The sequence below is a fragment of the Dermacentor variabilis genome, chromosome 2 (genome assembly GCF_050947875.1).
Source record: "Dermacentor variabilis isolate Ectoservices chromosome 2, ASM5094787v1, whole genome shotgun sequence".
In the NCBI taxonomy this organism is placed as follows: domain Eukaryota; kingdom Metazoa; phylum Arthropoda; class Arachnida; order Ixodida; family Ixodidae; genus Dermacentor; species Dermacentor variabilis.
This window is the reverse complement of record NC_134569.1, coordinates 246,657,284-246,682,657: the sequence shown is the minus strand read 5'-3', so window position 1 is coordinate 246,682,657 and position 25,374 is coordinate 246,657,284. Positions and strand designations below refer to the sequence as shown.

Sequence of the window (25,374 nt, the reverse complement as noted above, 5' to 3'; positions counted from 1 at the left end):
TAGACATACCAAAGTCACCTTGGCACGACTCAGAATAGGACACACTTATGGCACACACAAATATCTCTTGACGGCAACTGACCCAGCAACACGCACACGCTGCGGTGAGAACCTAACCGTCCTACATGTCCTCATCCAATGTCCTGAACTTCACTGAGAGCGAGTGGTATGCATGCACATTGCCCACGTGGTACAATGTTCAACTCGGCTCGCAACAGATTGGGCAGCTACTCAGATGCTAAGTTCTCGTGAACGAAGCTCGCTTCCTTGAGTCGGCTGAGTAATTTCAATTCATGCGAAGCTAACTAGAATGAGGGAAGCAAAGTGCAACACCTCAACGCCACGGTCCACCAGGTTGTGTCCCTCCACGTGCGACAGGCAGCTTCGTAAAGCCTTAGGCCTAAAGCGTCGCTACCCTGACAACAACCGGCATCCAAAAAGCAACACCCAAAATGGGCGCAAAACAAGCAGCTGCGAGGAGATGTCAGCTCTGTTAGGTGGTCCTACCCTGCTCGGTGGACAGAGCATCCAAGCTGACGGCACCCACCGTCCCACACGGTGTCGGAGTGCCTGGTGCCAGGCCGCAATACCAGTCAGCCCGTAGCGGCACCCGTGGCCCGCGGCCACCCGGCTCCCAGAGCCGCTGCTTCATCAGAGTCAAAGAGATAGAAGAAGCTGTTTACAAAAGAAATTCGGACCACCCACGAGGCTTCCGTACTCACTCGCTTCAGGCTTGCCAATGCTCCGCGGGCGCTAAGCCTCACTCTCCCAGGATGCAGACCACGTGTCTCTCGTACCGACGAATGTCATTAAAAAAAACTTGCGAAAAGGCTTAGCATGTTGACATGTTCAAACACACTACGGCCACCGTCACCTCGCCCAAGAAAGCACGCCGCCAACGCTAGCGATCAAAATCCACGCTAGCCCTGCGCTTCGGTTCAAACAAAGGTCTCGAACGAAGCAAAACTGTTAAATCTATCGTCCGATGCCCCAAGAGGTCCACGTTGGGCAGCCAGATGTGGGGTTCTCAACCCATACTCTTGGGACAAAGGAACGACAACACAGTAGTGCAAACAATCACAAGGGCATTTATTGCACCTTTCATAGATCAATGCCTTTTAAGCCAAGTTGCTATCCACAAAACATGCCGATGGGCGCGCGACAAATCTAAGAAGTCCGACTCACCGCGACCGGATAGCGAGCGAATATGTTCGCCCCATGCTGGATCCCAACACTTGGTCGTTCGCGCGTACGGTCACGCGAACGGTGGCGCGTTCGAACGAGGCCTCACGAGACGGCCTCACAGAAGTATGGATTGGCGCACGCGCGGCACATCCGCGGCGCTCGCCGGCCTGCCGGCAAAGACCCAGCGTGTTTTCCTCTGCGCCCCCAAGTAACTGCGCCGTGAGGCGGCGTTAGCAGCGCAACACTCGCGCCATCTCTCGTACTGCACCTCAACCAGACCGACTGCCGCGGGCGTAACGCAGGCCATGCGGCGAAGCGGGATTGCAGGAGATTGGAGCTATGCGGGAAAACAACATATCAGGGGCCACGTGAGAGTCGCGCATCCCCACACCATAGATGCCCTTGCACCAATAAACTTCAATTATCATCATTTATCACTGTTCCACATGAGGCAGCAATAATTGATCACAAATAAAAAACCAAATTGGGCCCTGATGCAACACATGTCCGGAAAACAGAACTATATACATAGCAGAGAATGTGTCAATACGAATGCGTGATATGTTGTCTTGACATCGCACTCGCCAGTTAAGTTATTGTAATCGCCTGCTTTTGTAGCACACAGTTCCCAAGATTTAAAGACTGTAAAGGATGCCTTCAAGTGCTATAAGTAACTGAGAAATAGCTAAATTATAACATTCCTGAATTTAGGTAGTTGTATGGCCTGATATAGCAGAAACTACTTGCTTGCTCTAGGCCTTGGACTTTGTCTCTCGTGGCACAGCAATATAACTGTTCGAAATTTCATGAGTCTTGCAAGGGAGAGCAATAATCAAGCAAGTAGTATGACAGGGAGAGAGGAAAAACGAGGTCACCAATGTGGTTTTCAAAATGACTGGAATTTGAAAGATTGCAGTTTGAAGAAATTTGGGATGAAGGTAGCCCCTGTTTTTATCCTCGTCAAAGGCAGTGCTCTTATTAACAGGACGGGTTAACCAGCAGTGTCACAGTCTTGGAGAAATATTGTCACCGTTTGCATTATCAATGGGGGCTGGTTCCGAAAACTGATAGCGGTGTTAATTCCTTATTGTTGATGATGCCTGTGCACAGCACCTGATCTCGGCTGCCTGCTGATGCATTTGTTGCTGAAGCGTGCAACAGAGGCCCACACAGCCGACAATGTGCCCACCGCTGCAGCCCTGCTGAAGCTCGTTCTGGACGGCCTCTCCGACTGGCTCCTGGTGGCACCACTTGCCTGCAAGGTTTGACAGTGTACCGCTTATATCCTAGCCTCATAACCCGGTCACAAGTAAAGCACAGGGTCTGATAGGGTCTAAAATTTGACATATTGAACAAACAGTTCCCAGACAGCGCAGCTATGTTCTTTGGATGTCCTTTAGGTGTCCTGCTTAGGAGGCGTGGGATGTCCCAGGGGTGGCTCATTCAAATCGCCAAATCCTCCCAAATGAGACAAAAAACGACATCTGCGGGATGTCCATTAAATGTGGATATTCTGGGATCATATTAGGATGTTACATATATCACTGTTCCTAGAAATTACCAGTGCGTGCAGCATTTAAAGGGTACATACCCATAAATGCAAGGAATTGTCTTTTTGAAATTTGAATATTTCTCGAAATTTTTTTTTTTACTTTAATTGCCTGCAATGTATCAAATCTAATTCACTTTTCCTGCTTTTTCTCCAAGGCTGCATGTCTTATGGCCTTCAGTGGTTCTGTTGTTTTTCTCTTTGTGTGTATATTTACCAAATCTTGAAAACACTGGAAACAGTGCTGCGACGGCAGAAGCACACACATCCAGCTACACAGCGCTGACTGTGTGAAGTTCCCATCGTAAAATGGGACAACAATGGATCTTGCCATCCATGTTTCAATTCCAAGACTGAAAAAACAGCTTGAAGATGCTTTCAGGATGCAGAACAGGTAAAAGAGCAAACGCTAAAACCCTGAAGGCCATCATCCTGTAACAGTTCTAGAACAGAACTGAATAATAGAAAGAGCAATGGGACGAGTGCAGTGCATCTTAGAAATGTTCAAACAGAAAAATGAATGTATAAACCATTCTTCGTATTTTTTATTTTTTTTGTTATAAGAGTATGAGACTAAGTTCATTGTGAACGGTGCTTGATAATTTAGACAATAGTTCACGAGAGTTATACTTTAGAAGGAAGTGTAATTTTTATTGCTCACTTCCCATATGTAAGATGAACACATCGTATCCATAATTAATACATATTCTCTTCACAGGAACTAATAATACTATGTTTAAATAGATTTTCTGTTAGCTGTATTCTTTCCTGTGCCTAACAGAAATTTTGATTTCCTGGAACCTATTTTCCTAACTGGCAAGCACAACCTGATTAACTCATCTAGTAGTACAGAATTTGAAGTTGTATTTACTTGCTAAGGTGCTTTTGTGTATGTTGTTTACTTTTTAAACATTTTACTTATTTATTTATTCAAAAAAACCTTACAGGCCCTATGGCAGGGCATGAAGTAAGGGGGGCATATTAAACAGTAAAGGTATAAAAAGTACAAATTTCCTACAAGATCAGTGCTATGAAAAGATTACAGTGTTACACAATATTGAAGGCACTAGGAATACAAAGCAATATCTGAAGGCACACGAACACTAGTTACTGTTAACAGAGCAAAGGAAAACCGTTTATGAAAATGATATACAACATGGCAAAAATGCACGATAACATACACTAGATTGGTCACTCATGAACGGTATTAAATGGGAAAAGCATGAGTAACTGAGAGCGGAAAGTGTCGGGATTAGATATGGAGGCTATGTTATCAGGCAGGTCATTCCAGAGATGAATGGCACATGGTAGTGCAGATGAATTAAATGCATTTGTTTTACCGTATATGTGCATGAAACTGAACTGATTATGTAATCTGCGTGAAAAAGAGTGGGGTACTTGTAGTTGTAACCGGGTTCGTTTATTAGTGTAAATATATTGTTACGTAGGAAGACACCGACGAAAAGCTATTTACAAGTATATTTACAAGGCAATACGCCGCAGTTGGCCAAGAGGCAACAGCCCGCGCTAGCTTCCAATCGTCGTCGTCGTCTTCTTACTGCTCGGCTCTTCGTCATTGGAAATAATATCCCGTAGCAATATTGTGCAAAAGTGTTCCCAAATGAACCATTGGTGCAGTTAATACTCTTCATTGTGCTCTCTTAACTCTTAATTCCGCTCTACTAGAAGAGTTAAGCAGGCAGTGCAGGCTGTGTGCACCAGTAAAGAAATTACGTTTTAAGGAAATGAAAATTTCAGCTAGGCACAGGAAACAACGCATTAAACAAAATGATGGCGCTGAATGTGGCAAACGGTCACATTAAAAAAAAAGCAAAGAAGGAAACACTCGTGAAAAAAAAAAACTATGTTCATACAGGCAATGCAGAAAATTTGCGACAAGAAAACTGACTTTCGGCATGATCATATTTGACAGTGAAAATAAACAAAATTATGTCTGCTGCCCAGCAAGCTGCTCTGCAGCACGGTGGAATCGCATCATGGCGGCCCTCTCGACATCCTTTAGGGTGGCATCTGGGTGTCTGACATCATTAGTACATGTGCCTGCATGCATAAGCAAAATTATCCTTGTTGTAAGTTGTGCGCACCACCCAAAACTTGGACCAGTATCACACTCTAATAAATAGACAAAACTAAATACAGGGGAACCCCGGCTATACGTCTCCCACTTTTGCGACGACCCAGGTTTTATGGCAGATTAGCGCAGTCCCGGCGAAATCCCCATAGAAGCAATGCATTAAATACCCCAGTTATCCAACGAAATTTTACGCCTGACTGGCGTTATACGACGACCCTCGCGAAGCGCGTTCATTTCTCTCCCCACCACCAGCAGCCGCCTGCAACGCCCGCTGTGCTGACATAGTGCCTTTTCTTCTCCACAATCACTTCCTCAGTCTCTTCTCAGCGGCGTCGCCTCTTGCTGCACTGAGTAAGGGTTTCTCTCCTTCCAGTTTCCCAGCAGCAGATCGCCGACAAGGTTGCGCGGAGAGGCCTAGGTTTATCGCACATGTTCTTTGTCGTAATCCTAGCGACCAGCTTTCAGCGGAGGTTTTGAGTAAGTCGAGGATTCGACATAAGCCCGTCTGGTTGGGATGAAACGTGAAGCAATAAAACGACGGACACTGACCAAAAGAAGTTGTGTGGAGTTGTGTAGAGCAGTTTTGTGAGTTGTGTGGAGCAATGCGACGCCCAATGTCCCGAAAGCGGACAGTTCTGTCGCTTGGCAATAAGCTGAATATTATCGAGGAAGTGGAAACACGGCATGGAGCCACGAAAGCCAGCATTGCCTGGTACCTTAAGATACCCAAATCTTCGGCATCATTAAGTGTGTAAAGCAAGGGTACTGGAAGCGGTTAGTGCATCGTCGGCTGGCAGCTATGGAGCGCAGAGTGTCAGAAAAAAAGATCACTGTGCTTGTTGCCATGCATTTTATTGCCAGTTCATGGAACGCAGTGTCGCGAAGCACAATCGCTAACTCGTTCAAGCACTGTGGCTTTAAGTGAGAGACTGCCTACTCTGCTGGGGACGCAACAACCTTGATGCCGCTCGAGGCCAATGCAGGCTTCGCCGATGACGATTTCGAAGGTTTAAACCTCACCATGACCTTCGCCGAGTACATGGAGGCCGACGACAATGTTGCAATCTGCAGCGAGGTGTCGCTGGATGACGCCATCGAGGAGGCTTTGCCTAGTGCCGACACCGCTGCGACATCGGACGAGGACAATGACGACGCCACAGACGCCGTGCCTGTGCCTACCACGTTCGCCGAGGTGCTACGGCACATAGATGGTATCCGGAAGTTGATCGGTTCACGCGACGCTGTAGAGGACCTCCTTTTGGACGTTGCCCAACTCGAGCGAAAGCTCTTGGTTCACGAATCAAACAAGGTTCAAAAGAAACTTACCAACTTTTTTTAAAGTTCGCGCCGGCTGGCGGGAATTGCGGTAGTGGGCAGTGGAGTGCCGTAAAAGTTCGTTTGAATAAAGCATGGTTGGTACCTGTACTGCAGCATTAATTCTTATTGCATTTACTTTTTTCGTAATTTGGGTTTCCAAGCCTTGCAGAGTGTGTTACTAGTTTACATTGAAGTTTCTCGTAAATTCGTCACACGAAATAAGTAGTATTTTTAGAGGCATAATTTATGTTCGGATTTTACGGTGCCCGCATTTTACGACGCTGTTTCACGGTCCTGAGAAAGTCATATAATCGGGGTTCCACTGTAGCAGCACTAAACTCAGCAGAGTATAAATAATAGGTCTATAAGCCATAACCTGTTACAATGTCCTGCACTATATATTTTACCACGGAATATCTATCTAGCTAGGCAACAAGGAATCTATTCTACCAAAACAGCCGAGGTACAGTAAGTATACTGCTTGGCACTAGATTTAAAAGGAACTAAGTGATATAAAACTTGCTACACCTAACTCGCCACACATCAGCTTCCACAGATGCAGCTTAGATAATTTTTTTTTCCCCCTTCATACCAAACCAGCTGAAGGTGATTGCCGCATTCCAGCTCAGGAGGGACTGTACTATGCCCATACTTTATTTTGTGTTTGGTTGAGTGCCCTCCTTGAACAGCCATCTACTTCTGTTAAAAAAATATATAGAGAGAGCTATAAAGATAAATTGGGATCCAGTTAGCATTGAAAGTTTTGCAACCTAAATAATGTCTTGGTAATAGAGAAGTGCTAACTGGCTTCTAGCATTATTCATATTCCTTAAGATTGTCAGAAATAATAAACATAACATTCTTAGGGTGTCTACCAACTAGGGAAACCGGGAATTCTCAGAGAATTCGAATAGTCTGGAAATACTCGGGGAAAATTCATGGAATTTGTGTTTCTCTCAGGGAAAATTAGCTGTGATTTTATTGAAAGGGAACAAAAGTCGTGTTAATGCTAGCTCCAGTAACAGAGAAATCGCAACAAATCGTCATTGACGCCGTGTCATTGGCACGAGGTATTGCCAGAGTAGTTAATGACCGATTTCCAGGCGTCCAATTTTTCGGACAGCCCGATAATTTGCACAGCTTTGCGGCACCACAACGTACTCCATATAGTCAATGTATATTGCCCTGACTGCAGGTCTGAAATGGCATTAATCAAAGCCACCACCGCCGCCATTTTGATTATCTCGCCGCCTCTAACAGGCACTCTTGCACACAGATCCGCTGGCAACCGTAGCCACCACCGCGGCAACGTTAGGCCTAGCTACTTTGATGTTCGCTGTTAAGCTCACTGCCGTGCGGTGCCATGTTTTTCATTGAAAGAATTCTCCACTGTCAGCAATGGCACCGACTCCGCCTTTGTAATCCTCGGGATTGGCTTCGAAGCTCGCAAAGCACAGCACGTTGCGTAATGCCAGTCTCCGAAAGTTAGCTTCGCCTCTGTACTGTAATGCTATGCGGTGAAGTTTAACAAGCGTGGGAAGGGGCAATTGTCACGGGACACAGTATGTATTTCTTAATTCTACATGTGTGCACCCCCGTCTCCTTTCACAGTATGAGCACCGATATGCCTTATAAATGTACTGGCAGGCCTTAGGAGATTTTTCGGCCATGCCTGTGGCAATTTGAGTCCTTGAGGGCAGTTAAAGACATGCATTCATTTTTTTCGGACTGCCCGATTTTTCGGATGTTCTAGCGGCCCCTAGAGAGTCCAAAAAATCGAATGTTGACTCTACAACTGACCGAGAGGATGCTTCAAATGGTCCGTGGGGCGAATGCATGGCGGAAGGATGACGGGAACAGACAGGACCAATGCACTGAGGAATTAAAGGGAAAGGAAGCATGCTGCCGCCTCTTTGAAGGAGCTTGAGCTCAAAAAACAGTGTTTGTTCACGCCGAGATGCAGATGTCCTTCATCCAAACCAAAATAAACTCTTTAAAGCAGTGAAACCCAACACTGAGATGTTGTGTATGGGGTGAGAGCATGTCAGGACAGTTGAGGTTGATTTCCCAGCTGCTGGGAGAGAATCTTAGTCGTGACAAACTTCAGGCCTGATACCGATGAGCTTGGTTGGTCCATGTGTGTCTGGTTAAAGTACCCCAGGACAAGCTGAGCTCATCGACGGTACTTTTCATTATCCTGCAATGCGTAGGACGAGCTGCATTCATTTCACTGATTTTTCTGGCTCCTTATAGATGGCAGCACACATTCTGCCGGGCATTGCAAGCTGGAACAGGTTTATTCTGGTGGAGGAAGCAAAACATGTTGGCAACTGGGGTTTTTCAAAATAGTTTGGCCACTTTTGGTCAGAATTTTGGATAATGGTATGGCATAGCAGGGGTAAATGCAGCAAGTGTCCCAAATGGGCTGGTTTCGGTCCTCTGTGCCTACCACAATGTGCAGAAGGAGTTGGAACTGCAGCAGCGAGTATACAAAATAGCAAACACGCAATGGAAAAAAAAGCACATAGTGCTGCCTTTGTGTTCTCCTCGCAGACTATACTGCTGGAGGCCAGCCAGCTGCCAGAGAAGATGCTCACCTCGCACTGCTACTACTCGGGAAAACTTGGCCTGCTACATGTAAGTAAGACAACGCTGTTTTAATAACCTTAGTACTTCTTTTCTTTCAACTACAAAGCAGTAGTAATGCCCTGGAAAATGAGTTTAAAACATGCTTCAAAGCATTCTTGTGGACTAGATGAGGGAGTTGTAGAAGTCAGATTTGGACATAGACAAAGTAAAACTCAAGATCATAGTTGCTGTGATCTTGCTATGCTGTGCTATCTACAGCTGTGAACAAGCTAATTCATGCCCGAGGTAAATGTGGTCATTTGCAGAGTGGCTTCAAGCACAGCAGCTATATATAAATTTTCTGAATTCACTAACACATCTTTTCACTGTTTTACAGACAGTCAACGAAATGTCATGCCGTCATTCACATGTTGTCATTGTCATGCTGTCATCCAGTTAACTGCTCTGCTCTGTGAGTTCAGGACGTCAAAGGACTCTTCCTTGTGCTGATAACTGTAACATTGTGTTCCGAAGTACTGCAGTTGTAGTGTTACAAATTTTGGGCAAGAAAATACGGTGCTGCACATGTTTGGGAATCTCCTAGCATTGCATAACAAGAATGTAACAAGCTGTCTGTAACTTAGGTACAATAAAATTACCGTTCCATCTACCCTCAAGCAACCATGGATATCCGTTGGACATCCTATGGATATCCGTTTCTGATATAACGGACATCCACTGAACGCCCGCAAATCTCCAACAGACATCCATAGGACATCCAGTCGATATAATTAAAAACAAATTTGTACATTTATCGGTAATCCAAAATCAATATAATGAAGTTCGTAAAATCTGCAATTTGCTTCTACGCGCATAATATATTTGTGCGCATAATATTGCACAACAATGCAAAATAGCTTCCCCATCGCAAAGTGAACAGATCTTCTCATCTTGCGCAAATCATGTCCCGATCACGATCGGGCAGCAGCTAGGACGGAGCAACCACAGAAATGCAAGATAACCGTGCTAACCTTGCAATGCCTGTCTCAGAAACGCTCGAAACACGCATGATACAAGCGTGCCAGTAATTCAAATTTGCGCAAGCCAATAAGAGCATTCTGTATGCACTACATGACTACAGAAACTTTGTAACTTGACTACAGATTGGTTTTTGGCCTTTATTCTTGCATGCATAAGCATGGCATGGCGGCTAAGGACGTCCATTACTACACGGCTTGTATGGTGCCAGTGGCCACACCAGAGCGTAATGTAAAGGACGTTTGAAAAGGACCAACATCGGTAGATGGCACGCAGCTTATGTTGGCTCTAACTGTCCAATGGAAGCCTCCCCAAGACGTGTGAGTGAGCTGCCTAGGAAAAAAGCTATTGTATTCTTGTGAAGGTGCTTTTGCTGTGGCCACATGCGTAACCTATAAGTCATCATAAGAGCAAACACGTGCCTTGCACCAATAACATTCATATTGGTACGTAGGAAGACGCCGCCGAAAAGCTATTTACAAGTATATATACAAGGCAATACGCCGCAGTTGGCTAAAAGGCAACAGCCCGCGCTAGCTTCCAATCGTCGTCGTCGTCTTCTTACTGCTCGGCTCTTCGTCATTGGAAATACTATCCCGTAGCACTACCCCTGGCGGCAAAAGCGCCGTCTCGGAGCGACTAAAGGCCGGACTCTGAAGCAGTGTAGTAGGTCTTGAGCCTACTGACATGCACGACATCACTAGATGCCAGAGTAGATGACGAGGTTGAGCTCACAGGAGCAATTTCATACGTCACAGGCGTCACCTGGCACAGCACGCGGTAGGGCCCTGTGTATCGCGAAAGGAGCTTTTCTGAAAGTCCGACGTGATGAGAGGGCGACCACAGGAGCACGAGTGCACCAGGCGAAAACTGTATGTCACGGTGGCGGGCGTTGTAGTGACGTTGTTGAGGGGTTTGCGAGTCCGTCAGTTGAGCACGGGCAAGCTGGCGTGCATGGTCGGCGAGGGCGATGGCGTTGCGCGCATACTCGGTTGTTGAGGTTGCAGCGGGAGGAAGTACCGCGTCAAGGGGCAAGGTCGGTTCGCGACCATAGAGTAGGTAAAATGGAGAAAATCCGGCGGTGTCATGCCGGGAAGAATTATAAGCAAATGTGACGTAAGGAAGGGCAATGTCCCAGTTGTGGTAGTCCTTCGAAACGTACTTGGACAGCATGTCGGTAAGAGTACGGTTTAACCGCTCTGTCAGGCCATTGGTTTGAGGATGGTATGAGGTAGTCGGCTTGTGTTGAATAGAGCAGGAACGCACAATGTCAGCGATAACTTTCGAAAGGAAGTTACGACCACGGTCGGTAAGCAGCTGTCGCGGGGCGCCATGCACTAAGATAATGTCACGCAAGAGAAAGTCGGCGACGTCAGTGATGCAACTGGTAGGGAGAGCCCGCGTGATAGCGTATCGGGTGGTGTAATCAGTTGCGACGACTACCCATTTGTTCCCAGAGGATGACGTGGGAAAGGGACCGAGGAGGTCTAATCCAACACGAAAGAACAGTTCCACAGGGACGGTGATCGGCTGTAGATGACCGGAAGGTAGCACCTGAGGTGTTTTCCGACACTGGCAGGGATCACAGGCAGCAACATTGCGTTGGACGGAGCGAGCGAGACCAGGCCAATAGGAGTGGCGGCGGACGCGGTCGTACGTGCGGGTTAGCCCAAGATGTCCTGCAGTGGGTGCGTCATGCATCTCAAAGAGCACAGTCTGTTGTAGATGCTTTGGCACGACAAGAAGAAGATCGGGGCCATCAGGGAGGAAGTTCCTTCGGCACAGAATGCCGCCCTGGAGGACATATCGGTGAACGGATGCGTCGGTAGGTGTAGAGGGCAGACGCTCGATGAGTACTCGCAGCGATAGGTCTCAGTACTGCTCATTGGCGATGTTAGCGAAGGCAGACACAGAGAAAATGCCGACGGCGGTACTACTGTCGGCGTCGTCAGGCTCGTCTACCGGGTAGCGAGACAGGCAGTCAGCGTCTTAGTGTAGTCGGCCAGATTTGTAGGTGACAGAGAACGAATATTCTTGGAGGCGTAAGGCCAAGCGACCAAGTCTTCCTGTAGGGTCTTTCAATGAGCATAACCAGCAAAGCATGTGATGGTCTGAGACAATGGAAAAGGGTCGGCCATATAAGTACGGGCGGAACTTCGCAACCGCCCAAACTAGGGCCAGACACTCACGCTCAGTGATGGAATAGTTGCGCTCTGCGGGCGAGAGGAGCGTGCTGGTGTAAGCGATAACACGGTCGTGGCCACGCTGGCGTCGTGCCAGTACTGCGCCAATTCCGTGACTGCTGGCATCAGTACGGACTTGGGTAGGCGCAGAAGGATCGAAATGCGCCAGAACGGGAGGCATTGTGAGAAGGTCGACTAGAAGCGAGAATGCAGAGGCCTCGTTATCGCCCCACTGGAAAGGGGCGTCTTTTTTCAAAAGCTCGGTTAGTGGTCGTGCTATGGCTGAGAAATTTTCATGAAACGGCGGAAGTACGAGCAAAGGCCGATGAAGCTGCGCACATCCTTGACACACTTTGGAACAAGAAAGTGCGTAACAGCATGGATCTTGCCTGAGTCCAGTTGCACTCCGTTCGCGTCAATGAGATGTCCAAGGACGGTAATCTGGCGACGGCTGAATTGGCACTTCGATGCGTTGAGTTGCAGACTGGCTCGCCCAAAAACGTCCAGGACTGCTGTGAGGTGCTCCAGGTGCGTAGCGAACGTTGGGGAGAATACTATAACGTCGTCCAAGTAGCACAGGCACGTGGACCATTTGAAACCGTGAAGAAGGGAGTCCATCATGCGTTCAAAAGTGGCAGGAGTGTTACATAGACCAAATGGCATCATTTTAAATTGATAAAGACCGTCGGCTGTTACAAAGGCAGTCTTCTCGCGGTCGAGATTGTCCATGGCAATCTGCCAATAGCTGGAGCAAAGGTCAATAGAGGAGAAATAGCGAGCACCGTGAAGGCAGTCAAGGGCGTCATCAATCCGAGGTAGGGGATACACGTCCTTTTTGGTAACCCTGTTAAGGTGCCTATAAGTTCGGTGTGAATAACTTGACGCTCAGCCGGTGATACTCGATACGGGTGGCGATGAATATTAGGGGCATCGCCGGTATTAATGCGATGTTTAACAGCTGTTGTTTGGGCCAAAGGAGGATCGTTAAAGTCAAAAATATCTTGGTGGGAAATCAGAACGCGTTAGAGCGCACGAGCGTGCTCGGACGGCATGTTGGGTGCAATCATTTTCTGTAAGTTGGCGATGGTACAAGTTGCCGACTGCTATGGTAGAGGAGGATCGGCTGAATTGTCGTCTACTGAAATCGATGCTACAGAGTGATCCTCGAATGAGCAAAATTGGGCCAGAGACATCCCGCGTGGCAGCAATTGTGTCGTCAAGCCAAAATTGACCACTGGCAGGCAGACGCAATTCGCCGTAATAGATAAAACTGTATGAGGTACTGTGATCCCGTGTGTAAGGAGGACGTCTTGCATAGGAGCCGCGATGTAGTGACCGTCGGGGACTGGTGGGGATGACACGAAGTCAACGTAAGTCAGTGCCGAAGGTGGCAAGCGAACCAAGTCGACGGAACTGAGGCGAGTAGGGTGTTCTTCAGCAGGATCCAGAACAGGCAAGTCGAGGCGGAGAGTACTGGTGGAGCAATCAATGAGAGCAGAATCTGCCGAGAGGAAGTCTAAGCCGAGGATGATGTCGTGGGGACAGTGAGCGATGACTGTGAATAGCACGGTAGTGGAGCGATCGGCGAAGGAGATGCGGGCAGCACACATACCAATTACAGGGGCTGTTCCGCCATCGGCGACACGGACAACAGGCGTTGTGGCGGGCGTGATTACTTTCCTCAGCCAGTTATGAAGGTCAGCGCTCATTACCGACAAATGCGCCCCAGTGTCTGTGAGAGCAGATAGAGTAACACCGTCGACTTGCACGTCAAGAAGGCTCAGATGAGTGGGCAACATCAGGAGAGGATTTGGCGGTGTAGGGAGCAATGCAGCGTCACCTCGAGGCGCTGCATCGTCTAGTTTTCCGGCTGGGAGCGGCATCCGAAGGGAGTCGGTGAATAGGAGCGACGGGGCTATGGTAGCGAGATTGTCGTCGTTGGGGGGAAGGCGAATCAGAATAGGGGCGGTTCGGCACAGGAGAATCGCTGGCGGCATTATCCGAGCGGGCAGCATAGGGACGAGAAAGGCCACCCGCGAGTAGGCAGTATATGTAGACTGGTTCGGGGAACTCCAGCGACTGCGACATTGCCGAGAAATGTGCCCAATTCGATGGCAGTGAAAACAAATTGGCTTGTCGTCTGCAGTGCGCCATTCAGAGGGGTTGCGGAAACGTGGTGGGTAAGAAGGTGCTGGACGGGGCGGAATCGAAGAAACCGGGTGGGTATCTGGGCAATGGGCCGAGCAGATGGTGTGAATACCCATGTTGGCGAACTCCTGGCGGACAACTGCCTGGATCAGGGAAACAGTGACTGCAGGTGCATTGGAGGGGCTGGAGTCGAAAGCAGCTGGATAGGCGGCCTCGATCTCACGCCGGACAATCCTGGTAGCATCGCCAGTGTTGTTGGGACGAGGAGTGTCGGCACAGGAAGATGTCGTTGGGGTGTTGGGCAGACGGGCAAACTCTTGGTCGATACGTTGGCTTTTAGCGAGTTCCAGGCGGCGGCACTCTTTTATAACTGCATCCATCGTTGCCACGTTGTTAAATACGAGCAAGTTGAAGGCGTCATTGGCAATGCCTTTGAGGATGTGGGAGACCTTGTTGGACTCAGTCATGTGTGCGTCAACTTTGCGGCACAGAGCCAAGACGTCCTGAATGTACGTGACGTAGGGCTCTGTTGACGTCTGCACACAGCCGGAAAGCGCCTTCTGCGCGGCAAGTTGGTGACCGTAGGGGTTGCCGAACAAGTCTCGGAGCTTTTGCTTAAGCGAATCCCAACTGGTGAGCTCATCTTCGTGCGTCTGATAACAAACTCGAGGTGTGCCACCGAGGTAAAAGACTACGTTGGCGAGCATACTAGTAGGGTCGCACCGGTTATTGTGGCTGACGTGTTCGTACAAGCTGATCCACTCCTCGACGTCTTCCCCATCTTTTGCCGAGAATACGCCAGGATCACGGGGAGCGGGGAGACTGATGTAGGTCGTCGGAGCCGGCGGAGTCGAGTTGTTGTTGCCGTGAGCCATGAAAGAAGGCTCGACGTACTGTCCACTGCGAAGCTCCACGACGAGGTACAGGGAACCCAGAACCTCCACCAGATATGTTACCGTAAAAATCGGACTATAGGTCTAACCGAAATATAGGTCGATCCCCCAACTAACGAAGTCTAAAAATGAAAAAAAAAAATTCTTTTTCAATGGCAAAAGTACCGAAAGACACCCTTACCTTGAAACAAATGCGACTCATGCACAACAGTGACAGTATTTATTTAAATGCGGCTCGCATGTGCACCCGGCCAATCTTTAACAGTATCGCGCGAACATCGAGCTGCGTGCTTGTCAGCACCTTATTAACGGCGTTTAGCGGTGAAACAAACGAGATACACGCATGCGTACACGTGCGCTTACTTTCGCTATTTCGCCACTCCGTGCCGTGATGATAAGGTGCTGACAAATGTGGGTCGATGGTCGTGCGATACTGTTAAAAATTGGCCGGGTTTACAGTACGCAGAGGGGCACGAAGTGCGCAAGCGCTACTCCGAATCAGAGCAACGCCTTTGATCAGAGTGATCCGAACTAGAGTCGGATGACGAGTGCTTCTCGTTGCCCAGTCCAGAGGCGCGCACGATCTCTACCGCTTTCAAACGGATGCATTCGGCTGTCACAGGCAGCGATCTTACACGCAGCTCCTGGACGAACTCTGCAACCTTGTCTTCCAGTTCTGCGGTCCGCTGCATTCCCCCCGTGAAATGATGTTTTCTGTTGGTTACTGCAAGTTGTAATATGCTGCTTCTGTCTCCGCCAGTACCGAATGTCGGATAGTCCAAATTCGCGCTGTGCCGCGAGGTTGCCGTGGGTTTCCGCGCACTCAATCGCCTTTATCTTGAAGGCGATGGTGACTTGTCGTTGGCTTCCGCTCATTTTGAAACAAAATGTGAAAAAGCAGCCTTTAACCAATATAACTTTGTGACAATGTAAACCCAAATTGGCGGTGCCACAATGTCGCCACGACACGCTGCTGCTGATGGTGATGGCGAAGGCGCTTCTTTACTTCATCTGCCCATTGTTCCAAAACTTCCGTAGTTTTTCCGCCAATGTCCGGTATATAATACGAGGGTCGACTTTTCGCAATGGCTTTTTGAAAAAAAGTTCGACCTATATTCCGGTTTTTATGGTACGTAGGAAGACACCGACGAAAAGCTATTTACAAGTATATTTACAAGGCAATACGCCGCAGTTGGCTAAGAGGCAACAGCCCGCGCTAGCTTCCAATCGTCGTCGTCGTCGTCTTCTTACTGCTTGGCTCTTCGTCATTGGAAATACTATCCCGTAGCAATATATCATGATCATCATCAAGAGCAAACACACTTTAACCCTTTAATCGAATTATTTTGAAAAAAACTTTCCCAGGTGGTCAAATTACTTTATTGCGGATGTTGAATGTACAAAATGTATATAGTCGGGAATAAATAGTAAAAAAAATTAGGAACACTATTTGGGTGTCGGCATCACTCAGAACTGCAAAATGTTCAATAGTATTTCAGGGTGTGGTACTCCTTGAAGCACAGGTCTACGCACAGCGCCTTATCGCAGTCTGTACACCTAAAATGCATGTCTGTTCTCCACTTGGAGCGACGAGTTGTGTTGGCGCACACATGACATCTCTGTATGCGGCTGCCTTGGGCAGAGGTCTAAGGTACCCTCTCGCATAAGTGCGTTGTCACAAAAAGCAAGAATACCTCGTGAGTGGTGGTGATAAACAAGCTAAGAGCAGCGCCAATCAAGATAGAAATGAACTTCCGCCGCCCCTGCGAGAGCGTGCCAACAAAGAGAAAAATGATGTTTCGTGTGCCTCCGTTGCGATCACGCAGCGAAACCGAAACCACAAAAGGGGTGTTGCCGCAGTCTGAGCGACGCCCTGATGTTAGAAATCAGTTCTGTTTATCTCCCCAAGAAGGTAGCACAAATTTCAAACGCTTCTTGTAAGTCCTAAGAGGTGGCAGCACCTCCCAGTGAGCACGCACTGTCATTATGGCGCGAAATTTCAGACGGAGGGTCAAAACCGTACCCGTACGGCAAAGACCTTGCGGGACAGAAAACCGCCGCCGTACGTGTACGGCAATAACCTTCAAAGGGTTAATATATGAACAAAAAATGTGGGGGAAAAGAAAGTTAGAGAAGAAAGATAGAGCACACTAAAACACGAGAATCTTATCATGATTTTCTGACACGGCCACACCCGCTTTCTAAACCGATTTAAGAAAAATAAACTATAGTGGAATCTCAATAATTTGAACATGAAGGGGCCCGCAAATTTTGTTTGAATTTAAAGGAGCGGGCTAAGCGGGCGCTGGGCCGTTGGGGCTGGCGGCTCCACCGCGAAGACGTTCGGAGATGAAGGAGTTGAGAGGGAGCACGAGGGGAGCATACAGTAAAACCTCGTTAAACCGTACCCGCTTAAACAGTAGTTTCGTTTTAAAAGTAGTAAAGTCAAATCCCCGACTCAGCGGCCATTGAACATAATGTGTTTCGTATCCGCATAAACCGTACCAGCTTACTGCGTACGCATCGGTTAAAACGTAGTGTTTGAACTTTTCGTCGCGCAAACACGGCGCTGCGCCGTCTCCATCGGGCGGCCCGGCAGAACAACACGCCTCAGAGATCGGAACAACGGCCTCCAAGCGCCCTGTGCGTTTGCGCTTGAAGCCACATCAACGTCATTTCGACGCGGTGCCAGAGAGCGTTATGGCGTCGTGCAAGCGAGGACTTGCGTTTGAGGCAGCTGTCGTCGGCGTGCTAGGCCGCCGCGGCATCAAACGAAAATAACACTTTTGTCGCGCGAAGTGAATAAATACTGCATGTTTTTTCCCCTTTCATCGCACTCTCTCTGAGTTCCGTTTTTGACAGGTAAGTGGGCGATCTCATGCTATTCGGTTAAACAGTACTACCGTTTAGTACGTACCTTTCCCGAGCTCTGGCCAACTACGGTTTAACGAGGTTTCACTGTAGTTGCGAGAAAGGGTGGGAGGGAAGCGAATTTGCTTTCCCGCCAGTTTGTTGGATGGCGATAATTACCTCTGCCACCTACTGCCACCAAAGTAGCGGAGTTTCTGAGGCCAGACTGGGCTTCCTCTACTGCTTCCCTCTACGTGCTTGCACGTTTTTTTTTCGTCTGCTGACAGATCGGCGCTGTGCTTACTACCTTCTTCATCCTGCATTCTTAACGCAAGTCACGTCTTATGAAGATGACTAATTTGTTGCCGTTTATCATAATCATGTTGGTGTGCTCCATTCTGTTGCGGTATCACCACGTTCAAAAGACAAGGAGAATGAGGTACTGGATGTCGCCTTCGTGTCCTTGTATTCTATTCAGAGTCTGTCGTGTCGTACAGAATCGGATATGGCGCACTGTCTCCAACAACCTTTCCATTGGAACGTCTCGGTTTAGACGCGTCATTGTAAAATAACAAGCACGAACGAGACCAACCAAGCCAACCAAAACAAGCGAGAGCTGACACGAACAGATGATAGTGCGAAACAAGCGGTCTCTCTGAACCAGACATGAATACAAATAGAGTGGTCAGGTGGGTTCAGATGATACCAGTTTCCTGCACATATGTGACTGTAGGGGCTGCTCTTATTCGTCTCTTCCACTTGTGGCTCGCTTGCTGCCATGGTGAGCCACGCAAAATCGACCCAGGACCGATACTTCCCATGGTGTGCGTTTTGCCACTAGTGTGGGTGGGTTATTGCGGTACACGACCGGCTTTATTAATTCACGACCTGCTCACTCTGCTGCCTCCTATGTCAGTGCGTGTCCATGGAAATATCACGTGGCTCCTCGGGAGGGACAGTGCGCTGCAACAGTAGGCGCCACAACTTACCTTCATCTTAACGTCTCCCGTCATGGCCCACCACAGCTGCGCGTAATCGTTGGCGAATTTTCATGTTGGGTAAACGCCCAGGGCTTATTAGCACACACCATAAGGACGCTGTGTGTGTATATTTAAAACATGTTAAGCTGTTCACGGTAATATTTATTTTTTCAGAGCAGCAGTTTTTGCATTTGGCAGTACTGATAAGAGCGGCTGTGGTGCTGCTTCCTTTTTTTTTTTTTTTCGGCTCTTCGCATACAGCTGGGAAACGTACCTAGCAGCATCACAGGGTGAAGAAGCGCCACACTTGGAGTAAAAAACATGGTTTTCATGCTTCCTAGTTTGCTACATTCAGAAGCGTTCACCCGATCGTTAAATAACTTCAAACGAAGCATTGTTCAAGAAATATGTTCCAAAAGAATACAACCACACAAGAAAACATTGTTTGCTCGACATGATTTATTCCAAGCCTGCAGGAATCTTTAATATTAAACTTTCAGGATCTTCTGCGATTTTGGCTTGGTGTTAAATACCTTTCGCTTGACATGCTCCTCTGCTAAATCAGAAGTGAAATTTGCCAAAAATGGCCTCATGAACTTCTGCATGAACAGCCTTAGCAGGGCACACAAACGGATTCTTTCTAAGTGATGCCAGCACCAGGTCCGGGAACTTCTTCAGTGGCTTTGGCCCCATAACAAGTGCAGGAGCCACACTTGATACAGCATCTTCCAGGCAGCTGACAAAACCCACGAGTGCCAAAGTAGGATATGACAGCCTGCCATGGCCCATGCATGCAAGGATGGCAGTGGTGGTAGACCGAGAGGCTGGTGCCCATAAATTAATGAGGCAGCCCTCGCATTTAATGCAGTCCTGCACGGCTCTGACCAAGAAGCCAGCAATCATTGCCAGCGTGCTGGCTCGAAGGCTTCGCTGAGGGGCACCTGCAAGAAAGAAAGCAGATTTGAGCCTAATGAAGCTTATTCTGGAAAATGCTAAGTGGTACCATTTCAGTTCCAAAAGCACTCTTGAAGTCACTGCTGCCATCAGTTGGCAACATACTCTTACTTCATGGAATGTGTAAATTCGCAGCGAATTTAGGACAGTGGCTCAGGTGACGGTGCCCTTCAGAAGTGACCGTTCAGCAATGCTGGGTGCAGAATGAATGCTATCCCGTCCTCTTGTTCAAAGCTTCTGCTGTTAGTCCCCTCATTCACTGACCCTAATCATCTTGTGTCACCGCATGAACTCACTGTTCTAGATCAAAATCTCTACTTTTTTGAGGTTCACAGCAAGAGCATAAAAGGCTATTGCACAAGCTTTACTTGACAATGTTGCTGTTTGGTGCCAGGCATTATAGCTTTTTCGTGATCAACTTGGAAACTGCATGTACACTTAAGCATACAGAGCCTAAACTATTGAGTTGTCCCAACACTTTGCATACTTGGATAGTGCTCCAGCGCAGTGAGATGAAGGAGCAGAAGCTTCCTTATGTTATTATGAGAAGTGGCCTTAGCAGGAATGGGAAATGGCTTTGTAGCCTTCTCCAGCGAGCTCACCACGCTTCCTACGTTGGCACTGGACAAAGCGTGGATTCCAGTGACCAAGATCTTCTGCAGTGATGACGGCTGCGTACGCATCAGTTTGGTTGTTCAACCCGTTGAGCTGCCTGATTGTGGGGAAGAGCGACTTGACATCATCGCTTGAGAACTTTGATGACAGCACAAAATGAAATGCTATCTTCAAGAGGAATCTCATGCACAGCACTGTGAACATGCTGGTTACTCTCAGTGCTTCATAAGTCACTTCAGACAGGAACTCCATCTTATACGTTATGGCTTCCTTCCATTCACTGAAATACTTCAGAAAGTCATTTTCTAGCCATGAAACTCTGTAAACGAAAGGTTCGTAGAGTAGTGAAATGGAGCGTGCCACAAGAAAAACACCAAAAGCCTCTTCAGTACCTGTTGATAAATAAAAAGTGGTTTTCATACGCTAATGTTAGAGTTTACATGTATTTAACTTTGCCAATCCATGTATTCTACAGCAAGATAGGGTAGGCATAAACACTGCCGAAACTGTGACACACCTCTTGTCATCTGCACTGTAAAATGGCATTCTCATGGCATCTCTGCTGGTCCAGTGAAGAGTGGTGCTCTTAATATTGGGCAGTACAAACCCTTTGTGCATCAATTCAATAAATTCCACCGTCGGCAGGCAATTCTGGAAGCCAGTAGCTCCAAGGCTCTTTCCATGCTATTGCGAAAATTGCAGGACTGTGGTGACCTAAACACGAACAGAAATCACTGGTGTTCATTCTTATGTTATCTATTCAGCAACCATTCTTTTCCATTTAGAGCATGTATCCTTCACGAAGACAACAAAAAATATGCCTGCATACTTCACCTGAGGTGAAAAAACTCTGATAGCCCTGCCAACATTCATTTTTTCGAAATTTGACTGCCACAGGTGCTTCTTGGTTAGGCAGCTCACCAATTTGAAGGCACCTTGCTTCTGGATCTTATACAGCAGTCTGTGATGGGGCAAAATGTTAGTGGGGTAAAATTTGAATGGCTAAAGCAGAAAGGATCAACAGTTCCGCTCAGTGGGACGTCTCCCTTGTGAAGCATCAGTATTCCAGAGGTATTTCTGCCTCGTCAAGGCATCTAGGCTTACCTTCCGCTCGTCGAGAAATTCTCTTGGCCCAGGGACACAGCGAGCCGGCAACGGTGAGCGGAGACCCGCACCGGGTAATGGTGACTTCCTAGATGATGTAGGCCTTCATCGGGGCACGGGAGCGCCCAACTGCAGGCTCCAATCCCAAGTTGGCTCCAATCCAATCCAATCTTGGCCCACTGGTTCCGTAGTTCAGTCATGGAAGACTCTTGGAATGCGATTCCCTTTGCTGTGTGCCTGCTCAATTTGCAGAGCGGAATGCAGCAATACACCATCGCATGCGATGATTTTTCACGTCTGACGGGTGCTATAGGCTGCCTGTTAAATTCGGTAAAATTCCCACCTTGTAGGCTGGAAGCAAGCAAAATAGCCAGAAACATGGTGGGGAAGCACACATACTTAAACAACGAACACTACCCCGCTTCCACCGCCACTACAGTAAAAGCTCATTATTTCGAATTCCGCGGGGATACTATGAAAATTCGAATTATACAAAATTCGAACTAATGAAAGTTAGAGAAAAAAATCACTCGGTTAAGGCACGTATGTAGTCTGATGTGGCGTGAGCACACGCGCACACGCTACGTCACGTTGGTGTGAACAATGTCTATACTTCGAAGCACTGGTGCAGCCAACGTAACCGGACGCGGCCAGTGCGGTCCGACGCGCCCGATGTCGAGATGGCTCTTGCTCCATCCGCGCGTTCATCGCGCTGACTGGGGAGGAGAAAAAAAAATGTCGCAGACTCGCGCGAAAAGCGAAGTAAGGATACTAGTTTTATCAGTCGTATAAACTTGTAAGCATTCGCTTACTAAATAAATAACAAGAACTGTGTCACGCGCGCACAGGTAAGCATGAACGCATCTGGCTCGATGACCGCAGAAACTCGCTGAAAAACGCTGGAGTAAGGACACACAGCAGTAGCAGCGAGCGGATTGACGTTCGTACAGCTCTCGCTTCAACGCGAACGAAACGTAGAAAGCACATCGCATATGAAGCTACTGGCACTATGCGCACTATGTGCACTCTGCAAACATTGCGGATCGCTTTGAAGATGAGGCCCACGCGGGCGCGCACTTTGGGCACGTCGCAGATCGCTTTCGAGATGCAGCGCCCGCATGGCCGCGCCGTAAGCAGCAGCTGCCGAAGCGCGCGACAAGAGAGGGCGTGCTCCGCCCCACCTTCGCCTCTCGCGTACGCGATATTGAGCTGCGTTCGCCGGCTCACCCTCGCACGCTCGTACACAAAGAACACGGCGCGCGGCGACGGTGTTATCGTCCTTGCCGCTGACCAAAAAAGCAAAGCTGCGCAACCCGCGTGGCGACGCCAGCGTGCTCCCGCGCACTAGCACTTTCCCCATCCACGATGATGTGGAGTTCGAATTATCGGTGGCGGTGCAGATTTCAGTGTGAATAAGCGGGATGTGTTACATATTGCATTCAATACAATGTTGGACGGACCGCGACGACTACTTCGAATTATCGGAAATTTCGAATTAACGAGTAGTGAATTAACGAGCTTTTACTGTATGACTGTACGACAGCCTGCAACCGATGGCGTTGTATGGGCAGCGTTGGGGTAAGTTGTGGTGCCATGGAGCCGGTGAACAGGTCACAAACAATAAAACCGGTAGTGTTATGGCACGAGGCAGAAGTGACGACCTTAGAGAAAGCGGAATTTCTGCGGCTTTTTTTTTTTTTTCTCGCCCACGAGTGCATCATTAAGGAGTTTCTCCTAAGCCTTTCTCTATGGTGGGGTCAGCGCAATGCTGGTTAGAGGCACTGCCGTGTGATTTGGCACGCTGCTGACAAAGTTGTTGCAGCACAATATGTTCAAAGTAACCGTGGAAAATGCTTGCACTTTCGAATTACTAGGTATTCTCACCCATTGGAAAACACATAAATTTGATGGAACCATGGCATCAGTACGAATAAACCGGAAGTTCGAATTAAGAGTCTTTGAATTAACGAGATTGACTGTGCTTCTAAGAGTGCTAGCAATCAACCATGACAAGTCAGCTCTTGACAATCCGAGAATCGCTCCTAAATCTAAAGTCTCTTTGTGTACCATGCTTCTTGCACTAAGAACCAATCGAGAAGAGGAGAACTTAAAAGGAAACTTTAGCTCAGGGGCTCCCATCTAATTACATGGGAAAGGAGAAATCGTTTGTCTCTGCAACTACTGCACAAAATTTGATGAGGTTGTTTGCATTTAAAAGAAAAAGTTATGATCTTTTGACTTTTGGTAGCATAATTTAAGCTGTCAATCTTTCAGAAAAATTGTAGAAAAGGGCGAATTTTCAGGAAACACAACTATCAAGCTTACAACTAACTCAGCAACGAAAAGTGATATCATGAATCTATATATAGTACTTTGAAATTGGACAAAATTGGTATAAAATGTATTGCTCTGCAATATACTATTACTACATGAGTATGATTTGTGCCCCTTGTAGACATTGCAACAAATTCACATAATCTGTAAATTCTTACTGTATAGACACGTGTAAGAGCCACACTTTCTTTCCACAATTTTGATTAGGTGCGGCCGTTGCATGGGACCGAATCTTTTCTTCAAAATGGTGCCGGCACAGCCCGCGAGTACTAGGCACCTTGGATCCCCGAATGTAATATTGTATCAGAGGTCAACACACAGCTCTCGCCATCTAGTAGGGGCATGCAAAAGAGCGCAGCTATTGAAAATTAACCTAGTGCACACAGTAGATCTTGAGCTGCCAAGTTGGGGGTGCAGCCCTTATGAGTCTATATGGCATATCAACGGGGTGTCTACCAATCGGGAAAACCGGGAATTCTCAGGGATTTTGAGTAGTCTGGAAAAACTCAGGGACTTTGTGCTTCTGTCAGGGAAAATTAGCTGCAAATTTGTTGAAAGGGAACGAAAGTTGCGGTAATGCTGGCTCGAGTAACATACAGCAGTTGTAACGAATCGTCTTTGACCGCCTTTCGTCAGCTAGAGGAGTTGCCAATGTACAGTCAATGACCGACTTTCCGGATGCTCGATAATTTGGACAGTTTTACGGCACCACCATGTACCCTGTAGAATCACTGTATCAGAACGTCTGAAATTTCACACGCGAGAACCCTTCGTCCTCCAATTTTCCAGACTTCTTGCCATGACCGCAGGTCTGAAATGGCTATGATCAAAGCCACCACCGCTGCCGTTTTGATTACCTCGCCACCTCGAACCGGCGCTCTCGCACGCATATCCTCTGGAAGCCGTAACCACCACTGCGGCAATGCTAGGCTTAACTGCTTCTTGCCGTTGGGCGCCGTATTTTTCATTGAAAGAATTCGCCGCTGTCAGCAATGGCATTGACTCTGCCTTTGTGGTCCTCGTAATTGGCTTCGAAGCTCGGAACGCACTGTGCGTTGCATATCGCCGATTCCTGAAAGTCAGCTTCGCCTCTGCACAGAAATGTTACTTGGTGAGGCATATGCAAATGTATTGCGGTGAAGCATAACAAGCGTGGGAAGGGGCTATTGCCACGGGACACATTATGTATTCCTTTATTATACACACATGCACCTGGTATCTCCTGTCACAGTATGAGCACCATTATGCCTAATAAGTGTACAGACAGGCCTTCAGAGCTTCTTCAAATGTGCCTGTGGCGGTTTGAGCCCTTGAAGGCAGTAAAAGACATGCATTCATTTTTTCCAACTGGCTGATTTTTCGGACGTTTTCGCGCCCCCGAGGGGGTTCGAAAATCAGACATGGACTGTACAACTGACTAAGAAGATGCTTCAAATGGTCCGTGGGACGCAGGAGTGGCGGAAAGAGGACGAGAACGAAAAGAACCTATGCTTTTAGAAATGAACGGGAAAGGAAGCGTGCTACGGCCGCTTTGAAGGAGCTTGAGCTCAAAAAACGAAGT

The 25,374-nt window shown here is 47.8% G+C and overlaps 1 protein-coding gene across 2 annotated transcripts in view; it reads left to right on the top strand.

The window, feature by feature from the left end:
- Positions 1–25,374, top strand: part of LOC142573218 (uncharacterized) — a 325,311-nt gene that overhangs the window by 91,513 nt on the left and 208,424 nt on the right. For both annotated transcript variants that reach the window (XM_075682810.1, XM_075682809.1), the window contains exons 13-14: positions 2,296–2,447; positions 8,700–8,783. In XM_075682810.1, coding sequence (XP_075538925.1) covers positions 2,296–2,447; positions 8,700–8,783 — 236 coding nt within the window. The remainder of the gene's footprint in view (positions 1–2,295; positions 2,448–8,699; positions 8,784–25,374) is intronic.